The sequence below is a fragment of the Heliangelus exortis genome, chromosome 2 (assembly GCF_036169615.1).
Source record: "Heliangelus exortis chromosome 2, bHelExo1.hap1, whole genome shotgun sequence".
Classification (NCBI taxonomy): domain Eukaryota; kingdom Metazoa; phylum Chordata; class Aves; order Apodiformes; family Trochilidae; genus Heliangelus; species Heliangelus exortis.
Genome location: NC_092423.1, coordinates 80,247,645 through 80,264,984, shown reverse-complemented (window position 1 = coordinate 80,264,984; position 17,340 = coordinate 80,247,645). Strand labels below are relative to the sequence as shown.

At 38.8% G+C, this 17,340-nt stretch overlaps 1 protein-coding gene across 1 annotated transcript in view; it reads left to right on the top strand.

Moving 5' to 3' along the window:
• The window catches only part of ADCY2 (adenylate cyclase 2), a 210,176-nt gene extending 196,811 nt beyond the window's left edge, over positions 1-13,365 (top strand). The window contains exons 21-25 of the mRNA XM_071736713.1: positions 2,244-2,390; positions 3,564-3,671; positions 5,741-5,855; positions 8,012-8,136; positions 9,445-13,365. Coding sequence (XP_071592814.1) covers positions 2,244-2,390; positions 3,564-3,671; positions 5,741-5,855; positions 8,012-8,136; positions 9,445-9,597 — 648 coding nt within the window. The 3' untranslated portion in view covers positions 9,598-13,365. The remainder of the gene's footprint in view (positions 1-2,243; positions 2,391-3,563; positions 3,672-5,740; positions 5,856-8,011; positions 8,137-9,444) is intronic.
• The last annotated feature ends 3,975 nt before the right edge of the window (positions 13,366-17,340 follow it).

Genomic DNA, 17,340 nt, shown 5'->3' with positions numbered 1-17,340 from the left:
TACAGTGGAAAGGGAAGAAAAGTATGCTGCTGAAGAACAGGCAGCAGGGATGACAGGGGAAAATATGAGTGAATGAATGCTAGCTGGGAGTAGTAGACTATACTTTTATACAGCCAACAAAGGTCTCTTCATAACAGGATACACATTAACTAATGCTGATATGGTAAAAGCAAAGTTACTTCAGAGCAAACTGTAATAAAAGTTTGTTTGCTTTAGCAGATCCTCCGGAACTGGGTTTCTGCTTATATAGTCTGAATGCTGGGTAGCAAACAGGGCACTTTTGCAGTTGAGAGAGAGAGAAAGAGAAAGAGAGGAACAAATAAAAACCTAAAAGCAGGAAATAGGGCCAGGATTAAATATATCTGCACCTGGCTTGTGCAGCTAACTGGCAAGCACATTACTGAGCATGAGGAATCCTGTTTCACTAGCTGCAGGATGGAGCCAGAACCCTACTTAGAGCAGAAATTGTGCCCCAGAGAAGCTGACTGCCATACCCTTCCAAGAGGTAGAATGGAACCAGTTTGCCTCCTCCATCTCATGAAGGTCACCAGGTACTGGAGAAGAAGAAGGGACAGTAAGGACAGCCAACTAGCAGAAATTCAGGTGTCATCAAAGTAAAAAAAGAAAAAAAAAAGGAGGGGAAAAAAATAAAAAAGGGGGGGGAGGGAGGGGAGGTTTGGCTGCAAAAGACAGGATGATTTTATTTTTATTGAAAGAAGTGAAGCCATTCCTTCCTGGACTGGTGTTGCATTTAATTTTCTGATTAAGCAGTTTGGAGACTCATAAGAAAATTAAGACACCCAGTTACCACAGACTTGATTATTATGATCAAAATAAAATGGATGGGAATGCCTTCTTAAAACTCTCTGACATTTATTGTGACAGCCATAATTACTATTCATCTGTACTAAACAGTGCCATTTGTTCTTGTTTCCCTGCTGGTACTCTGCTATAGAGCATTAGTCGGGATGGATATAGCCCCAGTATTAGAGAAGAAGGAAGAGAAATGGGATGCTGTTGCAGAGTTTCAGCACATACAAATGTTCACATGCAATCTGTTCATATATTTTTGAGGTGGAGAAGAGGAAGGAGTGATAATTCTGGTTACAGAAAAAGATTTGTGCCTGTAGTTACAACAGTCAGGCATGCAACCCTTTCTTACAGGTTGGTTGTCCCCCACTGGGCAAGCAGCCAACAGCATAAAGCACACCAGTCTTTCTGTGTCAAAACACCACTTTTATTTGCCCATATTTTTCTTCCTGATGACTGTGAGCTGTGCAAGTTGCCAGGATTTATTCTAGGCAACACTTTTACTGTCAAGGAGGACAGCAAAGTTACTTCCCAATAGCAAAATAGGGCTCCATGTTTAGTATCTTGTAAGTCAACTACCCTGTGTGTAGAGATACTAATTTTTTTTTCATTATTATTTGAATAAATATTCTTTCTTTCCTTTTTTTAGAAGGTGAATTTGTCCTTAAAGAAGAGACATTCAAATGTTTAAGGACAGTGAAGAGGAAACTGAAAGGGGAGAGGGGTGGTGAAGGGGTGGGCATGTGGTCATTTTTAGCACCAGAATTTCCCTACAGAGCTGAGGTCCTCTCATTTCAGCAGTCAAAGAAGGCAGTGGAGAATCTGAAATAAAGAGGTTTTAGTTCAGGTGACTTCTTTCCCTTGTCTCAGCTCCTTTTTATGGAGAAGAAATTACAATTATATCATCCTATTAGGCATCTTGTCATTTTAGGTTAGAAACTATCAGGATTTAGTAACATTACGCATTTGTAGTGCACTGGGTTTGTCAGTTTGGTTCACTTTTCTAGTAACTACATTACACAAACAGCTAATAATAAATTAGATATTGTTTTGCAAAATATAGTTTCAGCCATGCAAGCCAGACCAAATTCTCTACATGAGAAGCCTCAGAAATGGGCCCTATTTAATAAATTAGTGAATATTTTATATTCTAGGAGTTAATATTCAGGAGACAAAAAAGGCAACTTTAAATCACTAAAATATTTTCTTCTGTATATGTTGTGTGTCTTTAACATGCAGGTTTACATTTAAAATTCATAAATGCAACTCAATGGAAAAAAAATCTTTTCCCAACCACTCTCTTAAGGCATTCCAGCCACTGAAATGCCTTCCTTTTAAGAACCAGGACACCACATCTTAATAAGGAAACTTTTATTTTGAGCTGGGTATGACAGATGATTTTTATTTTCTCTTTTCTGTTTTCTTTTGGGCAGGATTTGTATCATCAGTCATATGACTGCGTCTGCGTCATGTTTGCCTCTGTTCCAGATTTCAAGGAATTTTACACAGAATCTGATGTTAATAAGGAAGGCTTGGAATGTCTCAGGCTGCTAAATGAGATCATTGCTGACTTCGATGATGTATGTACTTCTAACAACAATCAACCTATGGTTTCAATCTTAATAACCCAGGGTATGCAACAGTAAGCAAACATACTTGAAAGGGAGAGTGGAAGAGCTGTCAGAAAAGAAATGTTGTGTGCCTAGTCACATGGAAATTACTCACAGGATTTATTAAAGGAAAAAGAGATCTATGTGGGATAAATCAGATATTGACCTGATATCATATTCAGTTGCTTTTAAGTCACTGTAATGAGAATCCTATGTGTATGTCTCGTGGAAAAATTTTTGCCCTTTAGCTGCAGTTCATGAAGGAGTCATATTACATGCCATATATTAAATGCCAGTGTCTGTAAATATTAATGCCAGTTTCTAAATATTAGTGCCTAAAGTAAGGTAGGTGAATCTACGCCCCCTAAAATGATACAGCTTTGTGTTACACCTGATATGTATTGGTCCCAATACAGAGAATTGATCAACTGATTCATTAGCAACTTAAAGAATCATGTAAGTTTTAATATTTCATTCTCAGAAATTACAAGCAAGTACATAGCATGGCTACGGGTGGGTTGTGAAAAGTTGTCTGTAAAGGTCTCACTGAGAACAGTATTTGTCTTAAAGTTATTAGTGATGAAGATACTAGAAAAAAGCATTAAGATCATGTCATGACTCCACACAATCTGGATTTATAGGTCTGCATCTATAGAGGTTATTACGATAGCAAACCTATTTAGGGAATATTAGAATGTTCAAAACAACTAGGGATAAGAACTAAAATTCTTGGATTTTAGTCACATTGGAATGGACCATCCCATTGGCATGGAAGAGATACCTGCTTTCAGCTGCTCAGAGATTAATTGATGGTTCATGTGGTGAATCTGTTTCAATATCAAGGTCTACTGACTTTTAAGAGCTGTATGTAAAATTGCATACAATTAATTCTCAATGCTATTAATCTTAGTCCCTTTGAAATAAAAAGGTATTTTAGCAGATAGGAATTTCCTTTCCTTGGAGGCTGTTACCATTGTTTTATCCATCTGTAAGTCCTTCATCCTGTATGCATTTGTGAAGCCATTTCATGTCTATTAAGAGGCTGTTACAAGAACTGATGCTCTGAATGCTGTCAGAGTGACAATGTTATTAGAGTAACAAGGCTGCTGATCTGAATAATTAATAACCATCCTTGCTTTACAGTTATTGTCAAAACCAAAGTTCAGTGGAGTTGAAAAGATAAAGACCATTGGAAGCACTTACATGGCAGCAACAGGACTGAGTGCTACACCCAACCAAGAACAGTGTCAGGTACAGAAAAAGGTTCCTGCTAAAGAAAAAGCCCTGTTCAAATGCAGGATAAAATTCTCTTTCTTGAACTGTCGTTTGTGTATGATGTTGTGGCCTAGTTTTTTTTCTTGTTAATGTGGATTGTATTATACACTGGACAAGTGTATGCTTTTGTTTCGTAGTCTCTGACTTAATGTTCTTCACATTGCAATTTGAAAATGCCACTTCTGTATTTGCCAAGTCTAAAGCAGGCATTCTACTCTAAACACAATACAGCATTTTACTGCTATGTGCTGCAGCAGAACTGGATTTACAGAGTGTACAAAAGACTGCAAGAATCAGGAATTTCTGTTGTAAAACATGAGGCCTGAGCAGCCATATTAACTATATATTTAGAGAACCCTCAGGCTCAGCACTCAAAATGTTTTCATTTCTGGTTTACTTACCAGGGTAGGGCTGGGAACTGCAGTCAGTAGAAAGGAAGTTCAGAGAAGCAATTCATAACTTTTAAGCAAAACCCTTGCTTTTGCCATGATCTTTAGAGTACTAGAGGTTAGCACCAGCGACAGCAACTACGAATTGACAGTCTCTGCTAAGGATTAATGTGCTCTTGCCAAACTCATGTTCCTTCTTGAGAGGAGCAATTAACGCCTGAACTGTATACCCTAAAATCCTGAGGGCAAAAACCAGTTATTTTAAATTAGCTTTGACATTTAATAACTTGGATCAGAAGGGGATGAAGGAAACTGTAGGCTGGAGATGAGAAGACATAGAGGAGCTCTCAATCACAACTAAAACTGGCATGTGCACAGGAATAATTATATTATTTGAGTCATTTCCACAAATTCTGAATCAAGAGATCCAAATTTTAGTGTTCCTTTGGTGATCTAGTACACATTTTCAAAAGAAATCCACCAAAACTCAGCAGCCTTCAGTCCAGATGCCCAAAGATCCACAGATACGGCAGTATCTAGTGTGGCAGTGACTGATTGCTATGCATACCACTGGAAACAGTCCCCAGCTTAAAATAAGCACCTAAGGAAGACTAAATGCCTAAGGAGAGGTTCTGAATGCATCAACTAAACATGAAACCATCTGTCTTAGCTAGGACTGAATTCCAAAGTAAACAGGTTTCATTCATCAAACCTGCTACTCTGGTGAGTAGCACTACTGTCCCCCTTAGACTGATGCACCAGCTCTATGATCGTCTGCCACAGTTTCATCTGTCCATCTCTTCTGTCACTTTATATCAAGAAATGAGGAAGATTCAGTCTTTCACCATAGAGATCAGTGAGTCCGTCACTTATGCAATCATTCTCTTGTCAGGGTCCTACCCTGGGCTCTGGGAATCCAAAAATCCATTTTCTCCTCAGCCTAAGGGAACACAAGGAAGTACTTAGAAATCAGACTAGATTGTTGATATATGAGGAGACATTAAGACTACAGCCTTTATAAGTGGTATAAGCTATAAGCAATCAGGAGACAGAGGGTGGATTTTTTTTCTTCCTCTCTTCTTCAGTACTTCCTGTATTTTCTTCATTTTCAGGTCTACCAGATGTTCACAGAGGTGCTTGCTTATCTACCAGATAATATCAGTGGAGGAACTCTTAAAATTGTGAATTTCACTGTAGTTTAAGTATTACCTAGGGTGCTGAGTTGATCTGGGAGGAAGAGTTCTCTGTGGGGCTGTCCACAAGCTTTTTTATTATTATTAAAGGGCATAAAATAGAAGCAAACACTTAAAGAAAATTAATGAGTAGATCTTAGGCATACATAGACACTGTGGGATTAGATAGAAGCTAATCAGTTACTTGACAATCAAAACATTAGATTAGACATGTTTTGGGTCTATTAGCTCTAGGCTGCCTGATGTGTAAGTGAAACATGTCCTGGTCTATTGGGCATTATTTGATCTAACTGATGCTGGACCAGGCACCATCTTCTACGTTGCCTGTCTTCTGCTGCCTGCTGGCATTAGGACATCCCTAGGAGTTTAAGTGCTTTCAAATGTTCAGCATCTTTTGGCTGCATTCTCACAGCAAGTAAGGCTATGGAAAATTATTTTATTCTGTTTGGCTTTTTAAATTCAGGAACCTGAACGACAGTATATGCACATAGGAACCATGGTGGAGTTTGCATTTGCCCTGGTGGCTAAATTGGATGTCATAAACAAGCACTCATTCAATGACTTCAAGTTACGAGTAGGTAAGTATCAGGATTTTTATGAGAATATCATGGTGGAGATGAATTCAGTGTGAAGTACTGATTGAAGTGTTAGCAGAACTGAACAAAAGGGCCATAAAGGTAAATAGCAATATCCTTACCCTGTTTAAAGGCAGCCTATGTGGTATTGCCCATTAACTGTAGCTGTGTTCCAAGGCAGAATGCAGAAAAGGGTAGTGTTCGTAAGTGAGGAATGGTATAAAAATATGTTCCTATGGCTCTGAATTGTTTAATGTAATTCTCTAGTAATTATTCTTGAGGTTGTCAACTGCTTACATTTTTTGAACTTACCAAAACCCAAGGACACGAGAAGATTCTAGAGAGGGCTTTGCAAAACCATGTAAATGACTTTGGGTGACAAGAGCTATAGGGGACCAGTGAGACTTGAGTTTAGATGTACTAAATTCAAGCAAGCATCAAAAATGCACCCTTTCCTTCCCAGTGTTAGACAAAGGAGACTATTCTTCTTCGTTTTTCTGCAGTCATTAACAAGTCAGAGCAAAGCTGACTAGCTGTTGATGTTTGAAAGGGATATTCCTTATATTTCAGCTTTTAATGTTTTCTACATCGTGGTTTTTAAAAATAGAAATAGACAGCTGCAGGAAGCCTTGGAAAGCATGATGAAATAAATAAATTCAGAGCTGGTCAAGAACCATGTTCCAACATGTTTTTTTCTGATAGCAATACACAGCAGTTTTACAATGCAATATGTAACTCGTAAAGTGTGAAATGAAAACAGTAAATAAATGCTGGAAACCCATAAATCCTGTAAACATGTCAAAAATATTTGATTTTTAACGGTTATTCTCCTGTCTTCTCTTTTTCTTGCTATGCTGCTGGCTTTTCCTTTCAGCTTCACTCTCCTCTATGCTTATTTCACAGTGCTACCCACTGGCAAAACTTGCTATCTCCTACTTGACATATTTGTGTGTTCTTGAGAGCATACCTTTGCCACAGTGCTTTGTATTCCTTCCTAGAGTTAAAAAAAATGACAAATCTGAAGTGTGCTTCCTTCTCAACATGTTACAGAACTTGCTGGGTTCAAAAGAAACATGTAGAGATCATATTTCTGTACATCATAACAGTTCTCTTCTTGTCATAGATGACACATGCCACAACCTGCAAACACTCTTTTATCAGCAGTGTCAGTACAGATAAAGAGCTGCTGAGTGCCAGGGCTGTATCTGCAAACTGATTAAATCGACTCTTATAAAATGGGGTTTATCAAGAAAACTTTCTAGAGGTAAAAAAAGATACCTAGTTGTGATTTTTGAAGTGTTTCTTATAGGTTCCCAAGAAATCAGACTCCTTGGCTTTGTGAAATAAGGAATTATTAAATCTACAAAAAGCGATGCAGGCCCCAAAGTCGTACTTTTCATGCTGACATGCTGCATATGATCCACACTACGTGGGCTCTGAGATGCATCCCCATCCTACAGTCACACTTTCCTTTTACTGCATATATATTCCTAGAGATGGTTTCTGTCAAGGAATTCAGAGACATCAGTTATGGTCTACTGACATGAAAATGATTTTAGAAATCAAAACTATTCACTTGTCCAGGGTTTATTTCTCATTATATCTAACTTGGCTTTCCTTCTCATCTTTATGGATAGTTACAATGATGGCATATTTAAGACTGGTTGATGACAGTGGTTTTGATTTTACTTCCTGGTTTCATTCTCTACTAGCAGAGTACCACTCTCTCCCTTTACAAGCATAACATAGGATTCAAACTCACTGTAAGATAAAAAATGCCCAGACTGTAATGAGGGACTGTACTGTGTTTTACAGTGTATATTTCAGGGCTAGAAATTTGTTACATTCACTCCATTATTAATCAAATTATTTGAATACATATATTTACACTGCAGTAATTTAGGACCATTCTATGGGCAATCCAGCCTTCAGAACAGGGCTTCAAATCCTTCCAGCTCATTCACATTAGTTTATTGTACATTTAAGAAGCAAAGAGCACTGTAAACGTCATTTGATTAGGCCATAAGCTATTAAAGAGAGGAGAAGTCCCTTTCACTACAAGTAGAAATTGAAAGAAGTTATCATATATGTGTTTTCCCAGAAGCTGCTGCTCTCCTACAAATCCTCATGCTTAATGTTTGAATTCTGGTGTTTTCCAGGTATCAATCATGGACCTGTAATAGCTGGAGTTATTGGAGCTCAAAAACCACAATATGATATTTGGGGCAATACAGTAAATGTGGCCAGCAGGATGGACAGCACTGGTGTCTTAGATAAAATACAAGTAAGTCTTGGTTTAGTGGTAGTATTTATCTTAAGTCCTTTGAGTGCAGTGCTTAAAATACATCATACCATACACTAAGCAGGTCTATGTTTCAGAGCTATAGACAAAAGATTTCCTACCACCTGTATCTTTGGATTTCCAAAGAATTAGACCTCCAGCAGGAAAGTAAGGAATATAAAGGAAATTATAGGGAAAATGGAAGGAGTACCAAAACTTGGCCTTGACCCTACAGGAGAATACTGTGGAGGAAATTATGGGTTGCCTGGAAATGCATCCCTAAATTAAGAGAGGATTGGAGGGAAGTCACATTTATATTCTAATTTCTAAACTCATAAAATACTAGCTACCATATCTCTGAAGGGCATTTCTGATGTTAAGTATTTCTGAATAAAGGAAATTACCATTACTTCTGTATATCAAGTTAAATCCATAAGGCAATCAGGAAACTTCCCTTTTAATGAATCATGCTATTTAATAATCTTTACATATTATTATCTGTATAAATTAAAGGTAGACCTGTGCAGGAAAACCTTCATTTTACTAACTTTCCAGTGATTCCATGGTCAGGGGCCACATTTTAAGTATCTGTCTTTTATGCTGCCTAGCACGTTGGGATCCCAGCATGTGGTGGAGAGCACTCCAAATCTATGATTGAGACTCTGCAGAACTAAATAATGGAAAAGTAAAGTTACCAGCTGTTGGTCAAAACTGAAAATAAAAGGCATGTCAAAACAATGACATCCACAAACCGTTGCCTGCTTCATAAAGAAATGCAGATAGTCTGAGACAGCTGATGTCAAGCAACCTCTGTCCAGTGGGCTTTAACCTAAAGTGGCAGAACTGACCAAAGTTCAGTTCATTGCCAGTTCAGTGAGAAACTGGCAGCAGCAGCTCTGGCAGGTGGTGCTTCACTCACACAGCCTTAGCACTTGCAAAAAGATGAGGAAGCCTGGATCTACTGAAATGAAAAACAGCTCCTGAAGCTGAGGAAAATGCTGCGAGGAAGAGTGTTGTCCCTAGTGCCATTTGTGTATCTATAAGCCTTCTGTTTGTAATCCTAGGCAAAAAAAGATAAAATGGTTATACCCATTTTGACACGTGAAATAAGCGATTAGAGTCAGCATCCAGCAACAGAGTACTGAAAGCTCAGGTGCTCAAACCTCCCTTGAGACCCTTAAAGGCCTTATAAGCCATGATAGCAGAACACTTAAAATTGCTGAGAACATAGATTCCCTTCACATTCTGGAAGAAGATTCTGCTTTGCTCTCTTGCAAATACAATGCTGGTTGTATTACTGTATCATTGCAGGTTACAGAGGAGACGAACAACGTCCTGCAAACACTGGGGTACATGAGCACTTGCAGAGGAATAATAAATGTAAAAGGAAAAGGAGAATTGAAGACATACTTTGTACATACTGAAATGACAAGATCCCTTTCACAAGGGAATGTGGCATCTTGAAGAATGCTTGTATGTGTCATCGATACCATATTTTCAGGAAAGTATCACGCACTTTTTAACTACATTTTGCCCTTAACATGCGTGCTATTTTCTGGTATGTGGCACTTATTTTAATATGGCTGCAGAATAGTCCCATGAGCCATCATTTTGCACCTTGATATTCCTATGTTCAAGGACAGTTGTGATGTAAGCTATTGGACTGGAAGATTGTACTGCAACTTGCACTGTTACTCAAAGAAAAGAAGGAATAGGAATGAAAAGGAGGTAACTCATCCTGAAAGGACTAAAAAGAAATGTTAGTGAAAAAATGCGTGGAAAAAAGGCAATAAAGCTAGGGGTGCATACTATTTTCTGATGCATGGTGTTTTCTGGAAAATACAGTCGCTCCCCAATAGCATCTACTAATCTGGTATTGAAGTATACAGTATTTGTAAATAAGTTTACTCTGCCCACACATGATTTGGATGTGATCACCAATTGCATCTCATAGCCAGGGACACGTTGGGTGGCTTGCTGGCATTCTTTCTGAAGAGAGAGCTAACAGCGCTGGAATAGTTTTGTATAAACGTGTCAAATGTTTTGAAGCTATTGTCTTTTGTAAGGTTAATTCATTAAAAGTTTATATGTACTTTGTCTTACTGTTGCTGTCTCTTAGTTTTGCTTTCCTCCATGGCTTCTGTCGCTCTAAACCTGCGCGTCCCCTGCTGCTGCCAGTCTTGCTTTTTATTGAGCAGTTGGATGTTGAGGCAGGCTATGGCAAGCTATCTCACTAGCCTTGGTCACTTATATCTGCTAGATGTGCTATTGCCTTTCAGAAACTGGATCACCTCTATTGTCTTCAGTCTTGGGTGACATCCTAGGCACTTTGCATTTACTCCCTAGGTGATGCAGAACTCTTACCTCAGATCCATAAAGTGGGTGATACTGGAGACAGTAGCAGTGCTACTACTTTGCAACTGGCCTGAAATGCTTAGACAATAACTAGGGTAAGCTGCACAAGACAAGAAATGTTTTGTACTTTGATAGCTTGTTTTTCCCTTGCATGCTTTTCACTTAATCTTTACAACGCCAGATTTCACGTGATATTTAAAACAATCTAATTTATCAGGACATGAGTATGAGCAGAAGATTTTTTTTTAAATGCTATTTTGTGGACATCTGAGATAAATTGAAATCCCATTGAATTAAAAAGTATCACATCTGTTGAGTTTCATAGATAAGCCTTGCCAAAGACTGAAAAAGCAGGTAATTGTACTAGATACAGATAGCAAAGATTAAGTTTTGCTTTGCTATTATCAGTACTGGAAAGTAATATATCATTTTAGTCATAACAGCCCAGCACAACCAAAATTAATAAAATCCTCCTATTTAAAAAATAACAGATAATGACAACATTTTTGTTCTGAAATCGGATGAATATAGAGATCAACTTACGCACCATTAGCTCTGGCTAATGTGAAAAGTATTCAGATTTCTCATTCATGAAACACATATCTACATTTGTACTGCATTGGTGTCTTTCCAGAAGCTCTTAAAATTCTGGGTCACATGCCACAATCTCACTGTCTGTCATACTTTACTCCCAGTAGTCATCTGTCCACTTGCAAACTGCAATGGCAGTAGACTTCAAATGCCTGCATTTGCAGTAAAATAGATTATCTGAATTTTGATCCTTTTAAGTTAATCTGATTATCTGAATTTTGATCCTTTTAAGTTAATCTAAAAGCAAAATGCAAGTTATTTCAGTTATGTCCAACACAGCACACTTGACATTTTACTCGGAGATGGAGGCTTTTGATCAGAAACTCTCAAGACAGGTGGTCAGTCTAATAAAATCTCAGTAAAAGTTTTTTATTGCCTTTATGTTTTCTTCCTTTTAATTATTAAATTAAAGTGAACATTTTCCAGTGGAATGAAAGACTTTCCAAACATCTCATGGCAGGAGAAACAACATCCCAGTCATTGGCTAAAGCAAGCTATAATTTAGCTATGCTTAAGACTTCTAAATCCCTCCTTTCCACTTACTGTAATTTTTTCCTAGGAACAATTAAAAAAACATATAAAATCTCTTAGACATTCAATGTCCTCTGAGCCCTTAAGATCATTCTGGTATTATCACAGGTCAAAGCAATCATTCCTTATTCTGGATGGATGAAAGCCCTTTATGTAAATTTGATATTGTACTGTCACATCTATGTGCATATGTCAAATAGAAACTGTACATTCGGGATTTTTATCTCATTTGCATTCTTGCACACTTTGGGCATCAGCAGCAAACCTTGTACCTAGTTTGATAGCCTTGTTTCTATGATTCTTATAGAAGTTAAATGATACTATATTTCTGTAAGCCATGAAACATTAAAATATTTGAATGGCCATGAGCTGACCAGTCCAATGAAATATAAAGATATATATGTTCCCTGCAAGAGCATTTTGAAAATTCTTTCATTCATGCCATTCATATTTCACTGGTGTTGCCTCATTTTATAGTTGCATTCAGATTCTTCCAGCCAAGTCCTGTTAAGAAACAAGAAATCAGGCAAAAGATGATTGCAGTATGATGCCCAGACAAAGAAAGGTGCATACCATCCTCTTTCCATCCTTTGGTTACTATGACTGTCTTTCTAGTACCAAGAAACTATTTGTATCCAATAAATACTTTTTGTCTTCCAACAAATCTTACATCTACTATTTAAATTGTTATTTTTCCCATCTGTATTGACCCAGAGTACTTGCATCCTCTTTCTTCCTGTCCTGCAGCAAGTTCACCTGCCTCAATAAGTAGATATAATTAGTACTGCTCACATGTCAGTGTGCAAATTGAAAAGCTTTATGAAAACCATTCAAATCAGCATTCAAGATGCCATATATTGTACAACACTGTAAGGCTCAAGTTCTTCAACTTCAATGTTAGTGCCATAGGTCATCAGCTGTTAGCAAACCACAAAGAGCATGGCTTCTAAAGCTGCAATGCAAATGGGTTTCACATGGTGAGGCAGCAGCCAAACGAGCAATATAAGAGTGAGTCCCTGTGGTCTGGGAAAATGAAACTCCAGCACTGCTGGATTTCTTTTTTCAAAGTCAGTGCTTCACTCCAGTTTATGGAGGGGGCCATCCAGGGACAGGAAGAAAGATTGGACTCACGGATATTTTTATTAACTACAAATAGAGTTGGGGTTGCCTGTAAATACATGCTATTTTGCTGTTTCTAAAGAGAGATAATATCATCATATTTATGCTCTGTGAAAAGCGTTTTTCATTATCTTTATATTCCTATATGATTCCTCTATTTTCTAAAATATCTACAGACTTTCCCTTTTTTCCACTGAGGCACAGGTAGGAGTTCAACCTGCTCACTTGTCAAGTGACAGCTGTGCACCTCCGAAGGTAGAGCTGTTGAAAGTCTGTCCTGTTTTGTTTTCAGAACCTTGTATCAGGACAAAGAATTAGCTATGTTGTCAGGATGCTTTATATAGCAGTAGAACTACTGTTAAGAGCAATGATTACCTTGTCCTTTGATATGTCCTTTCCCCTTTGGTTGTGTTTCTATATGAAGATACTTTTTCATTTTCAGACAGCATATTCTTCTTCACCTGACCTTGATACCACCCTTCAACAGTTTTTCCAAGTGGACCCCCAAAAATTTGAAGACCAGGGCTTGTTAGCTTTATTATTCCTTCTTGTCTAAAAAATAGTGGACTGACTCTGGCGAGGATACAAATGTAGAATGATGTATATGTGCCTTAAATAAAATATGTAATGAGAGTATATTTGTTCCTGGAAGTACTTCAGATTTGTGTGGATTTGTCAAAACTGATGCATAAAAAAGTTGTAGATGGTTTACCTTACAGTTTGCAGCATATTAATTTTTAATATTTTCATATTTGTGGAAAGAAATTATTCATGTCAGTTGAGTTTTTAATATGTCTAAATGCAAGGTAATTATATTTTAATTCCACCTGCAACTGTGAAGATATGAACCCCTTTAGGCTGTAGGATGCCACTGTTCAAAAGAAAGATTCTGCCAGGAATTGTCTGAAATTTTTGAGGGGGTATTTTGCAAATATATTTGTAGCCATTGAGATCCTCTAAATGAAAATCTCGGTCTTGACTGGAAAAATTGGACATGAAGTATTTTGAAAGACTGACATTACTAGGCTAGAAATTTTTATTCCAAAACAGTGCAAATAACAATTGTTACGAAATTGATGTTCACCTCATGTATAAAATGGTGTATTACTCTAATTACCAAGAGAACATATTCAACGGAATATTAAGTGGAATATCCATTCAGTAATCAGCCAGTAAAAAATTGAAATTATATCACTTAACCAGTTATCATTTTTTTCCTAAATTATTAAAATAAATATTAATATCATTAATATTATTATTTGAAAAGCCCAGTTCTCTAGTCAAGTAATTGAAACTGTAGTCATGGGTCAACCAGGAAATCATTGCAATCTGCAGACCAAGGCTCAGTCATACTAATTATGTAGAAAATTATTTGAAACGACAGATATATTCAGTGAAAATTTAAAAAATCCTGAGTAGCTCATGAACCAAAAAAAAAAAAAAAAAAAAAAAGCTGGAGATCGCAAACGGTGTGGTGATCCCTGCAGATGATGAACAGTTGTCTCGTTCTCCTTCAGAAGACCTCTGAGGAGCCTTTCTGTTCATGCTGGGCAGTCTGGCACAACATCAGGGTCTGGAACAAACAAGAACTCATGTGAAACAACTGCCCTGAACCAAAGCTATGTTAGTGGAAAGGGGGCAGTTTTTTAGTGATTCGCATTTCAGCCTCTTTCTCAAGGGCCATCAGATGCAGCATTTGTTGGCAAAGGCTCTCTCTCCTTTCTAGATCAGTTGAGGGTCAGGAATACCCAGCAATCTGAGACGTGTTGAGGTCAAACAGCAAGGACAGGAGATGAATTGCTAAGCCCTAATTTGAGGCTGGCTGTCTCAGCTCTAAGTTTGAAACAGGTATTTCAGCTTGCAGTAAGAAAATACCTACTGTGGGTTTTCTGCATACCAATGACCTGCTCAGTTACATGTTAACTGTCCTCTTGTGTCTGTCCCATCTCCATTTCCCTGTCCTTGTTGTCCCTATTCCATGCATCCCCCACGCTCCCCATTATTGTTTGCCTCACAAATTCCTTTTAGCAATTGCCTTGCAAAGTTATTTCATAAGCCAGTTTGACATTTCAGAACAGTGACCCTTCCTCTGAGACACTTTTGTAACTATAAAAGTACCCATCAACACATTGGAAATTCAGAGGAGATGGAGCTTGAGGGGGTATTGCTGAACCCTAAAAAGGCAGCCAATTAACTTTTCCTCTCTGAAACACTGAATTGAAAGCAACTTTGAATGCTTTGAGCTCAGCTGTAGTTAAATGCTTAATATTGACCATAGAGATTGAAATTCCTCCATGACCCTCTCACCATTGTTTACATGTTCATATTTAAATTACTAAGGAAACCGACTGACCTCCAATGCTACTCTTTAACTGGAACATCCACGTAGCATTAACATAATAGAAGTATATAAATCTAAAACTTGTAACTGGAACAAAACATGCTCAGCATTCATATCCAGTTTTAGAATCATAGAACCATAGTATCATCAGGGTGGTAAAGGGCCTGCAAGATCATCAAGTCTAATCATCAGTCCTACACAACTGTAACCACTACATCATCTCCTGAAGCACCAGGTCTACCTGCTTTTCTACTATCCCCAGGGACAGTGATTCCACCACCTTCCTAGGCAACCAGTTCCAATGCTTCACCACTCTTTCAGTGAAGAATTTTATTCTAACATCTACTCGGAATCTCCACTGGTGCAACTTGGACCTGTTACTTCTTGTCCTATGGCTGGTCACTAGGGAGAAGAGGCCAACACTCACCTCACTACAGCCTGCTTTCAGGTAGCTGGGGAGAGCAGTCAGGTCTCCCCTCAGCCTCCTCTTGTCCAGGCTGAACAGCCCCAGTTCCCTCAGCCTCTCCTGTTCTCCAGACCCCTACTCAGCCTGCCTGCCCTTCCCTGCACCCCTTCCAGCACCTTCTTGTACTGTGGTGCCCAAAACTGGACACAGTACTTGAGGTATGGCCTCACCAAGGCTGAGTACAAGGGTAAGATCACCTCCCTGGCCCTGCTGGTCACAGTGCTCCTGATGCAGGCCAGGATGCCATTTGCCTTCTTGGCCACCTGGGCACACTGCTGGCTTATGTTCAGCTGCTGTCAGTCAACACCTCCAGGTCCCTCTCTGCAGGGCAGCTCTCCAGCCACCCCTCCCCAGCTGGGCAGTGCTGCTGATGGGGGCTGCTGTGGCCACAGTGCAGGACCCAACATTTGTTCTTGTTGAAGCTCATACCACTGGCCTCAGCCCACTGATCCAACATGTCTGGATCCCTCTGCAAAGCCTCCCTACCCTCAGGGAGATTGACACTTCTACCCAGTTTAGTGTCACCTGCAAACTTACTGGGTAGGGGTGCACTCTATCCCCTCTCCCAAATCATCAATAAAGATATTAAAACAGGAGCAGACCCAGCACTGGGCCCTGGGGAACATCACTCATGACCGGCTGCCAGATGGATTTAACTCCATTTAACACAACTCTTTGGACCCAGCCACCCAACCAATTTTTTATCTGGTGAAGGGTGAATGCATCCAAGCCCTCAGCAACCATGTTTCTCAGGAATCTGCAAAAGGTGACCAGGAAGAAAATGCCTTTGTAAGAGTCAAACAATTCTAACGGGATTTACACCTTCATTAGTATGAAAAAGGAATTGAAAACCATCACTTTAAATTATTTCAAATGGATGATTTAAGAGAAATCTTTAACAAGCATCCAGCAGTATTTTGGTAATCCAAACTGCATCCAAATAGTGCAATTTAATTAATGCCATCTTAAGTGTTAATCAAAAAGAGTGATGATCAATATTAATCTATTGGATTAGTTATTAATTCACATTCACATATGAACTACATATGAACTGCTGATTGAAAACTGGAGAGAAACATTTCAGATCTGACTTCAGGGCTCTTGTCTAGCTTACTTTAGATTTCTGCCAAATGGTTTCTTGCAGCTCTATTTATAGCTGCATCTCTAGCTGAGCTGCTTTTTATAAATGGGCTTGTTATCTCTTGGTGCTTGGACTAAACTACAAAAAAGCACTTGCACAGAGGCAAACGTGTCTCTGCAGGAAGCTGATGTAAGGCAGATGTTGGATTTTCAATTCCACTGCTTGCTTTTGCTGCACTGATCTGGCCCATGCTGCAGAAGTAAGAAGGCTCTAATTGGTAGAGGGACATTATTAGATAAGCAGGTGGAAATTGTTACTAATGATTAAAAAACCACAAACACCCACCCAAGACTGTAGCATATAAGTGCCTCCACACTGCGTTTGAAGCTGGGGCTTCTATTATTCAGTGTGATAATGATGGGAGAATAGCAGCTATATGGCAGGGATAGGACTTTTACATCAGTAGACCTGAACCACTGCATGGGTCCATGATGCCCAAAAGAAGTGGTTGTGAAGATCACAGATCTTCCCAGAGGCACAGTAAGCATAGTTACCTGTTTGTATTGCAGCAGAACAGCCATAAAGTGCATCTTGAAACCAAGAGCCAGAACAGTTTTAGAGACGACGTTAGGAGGCTTGCACCTGGGAGATACTTCCATTGCCCCCAGCACGAGTGCATGTAAGACAGATTTCCAACCCCATTGCCCAAAATCGCCGAACCTC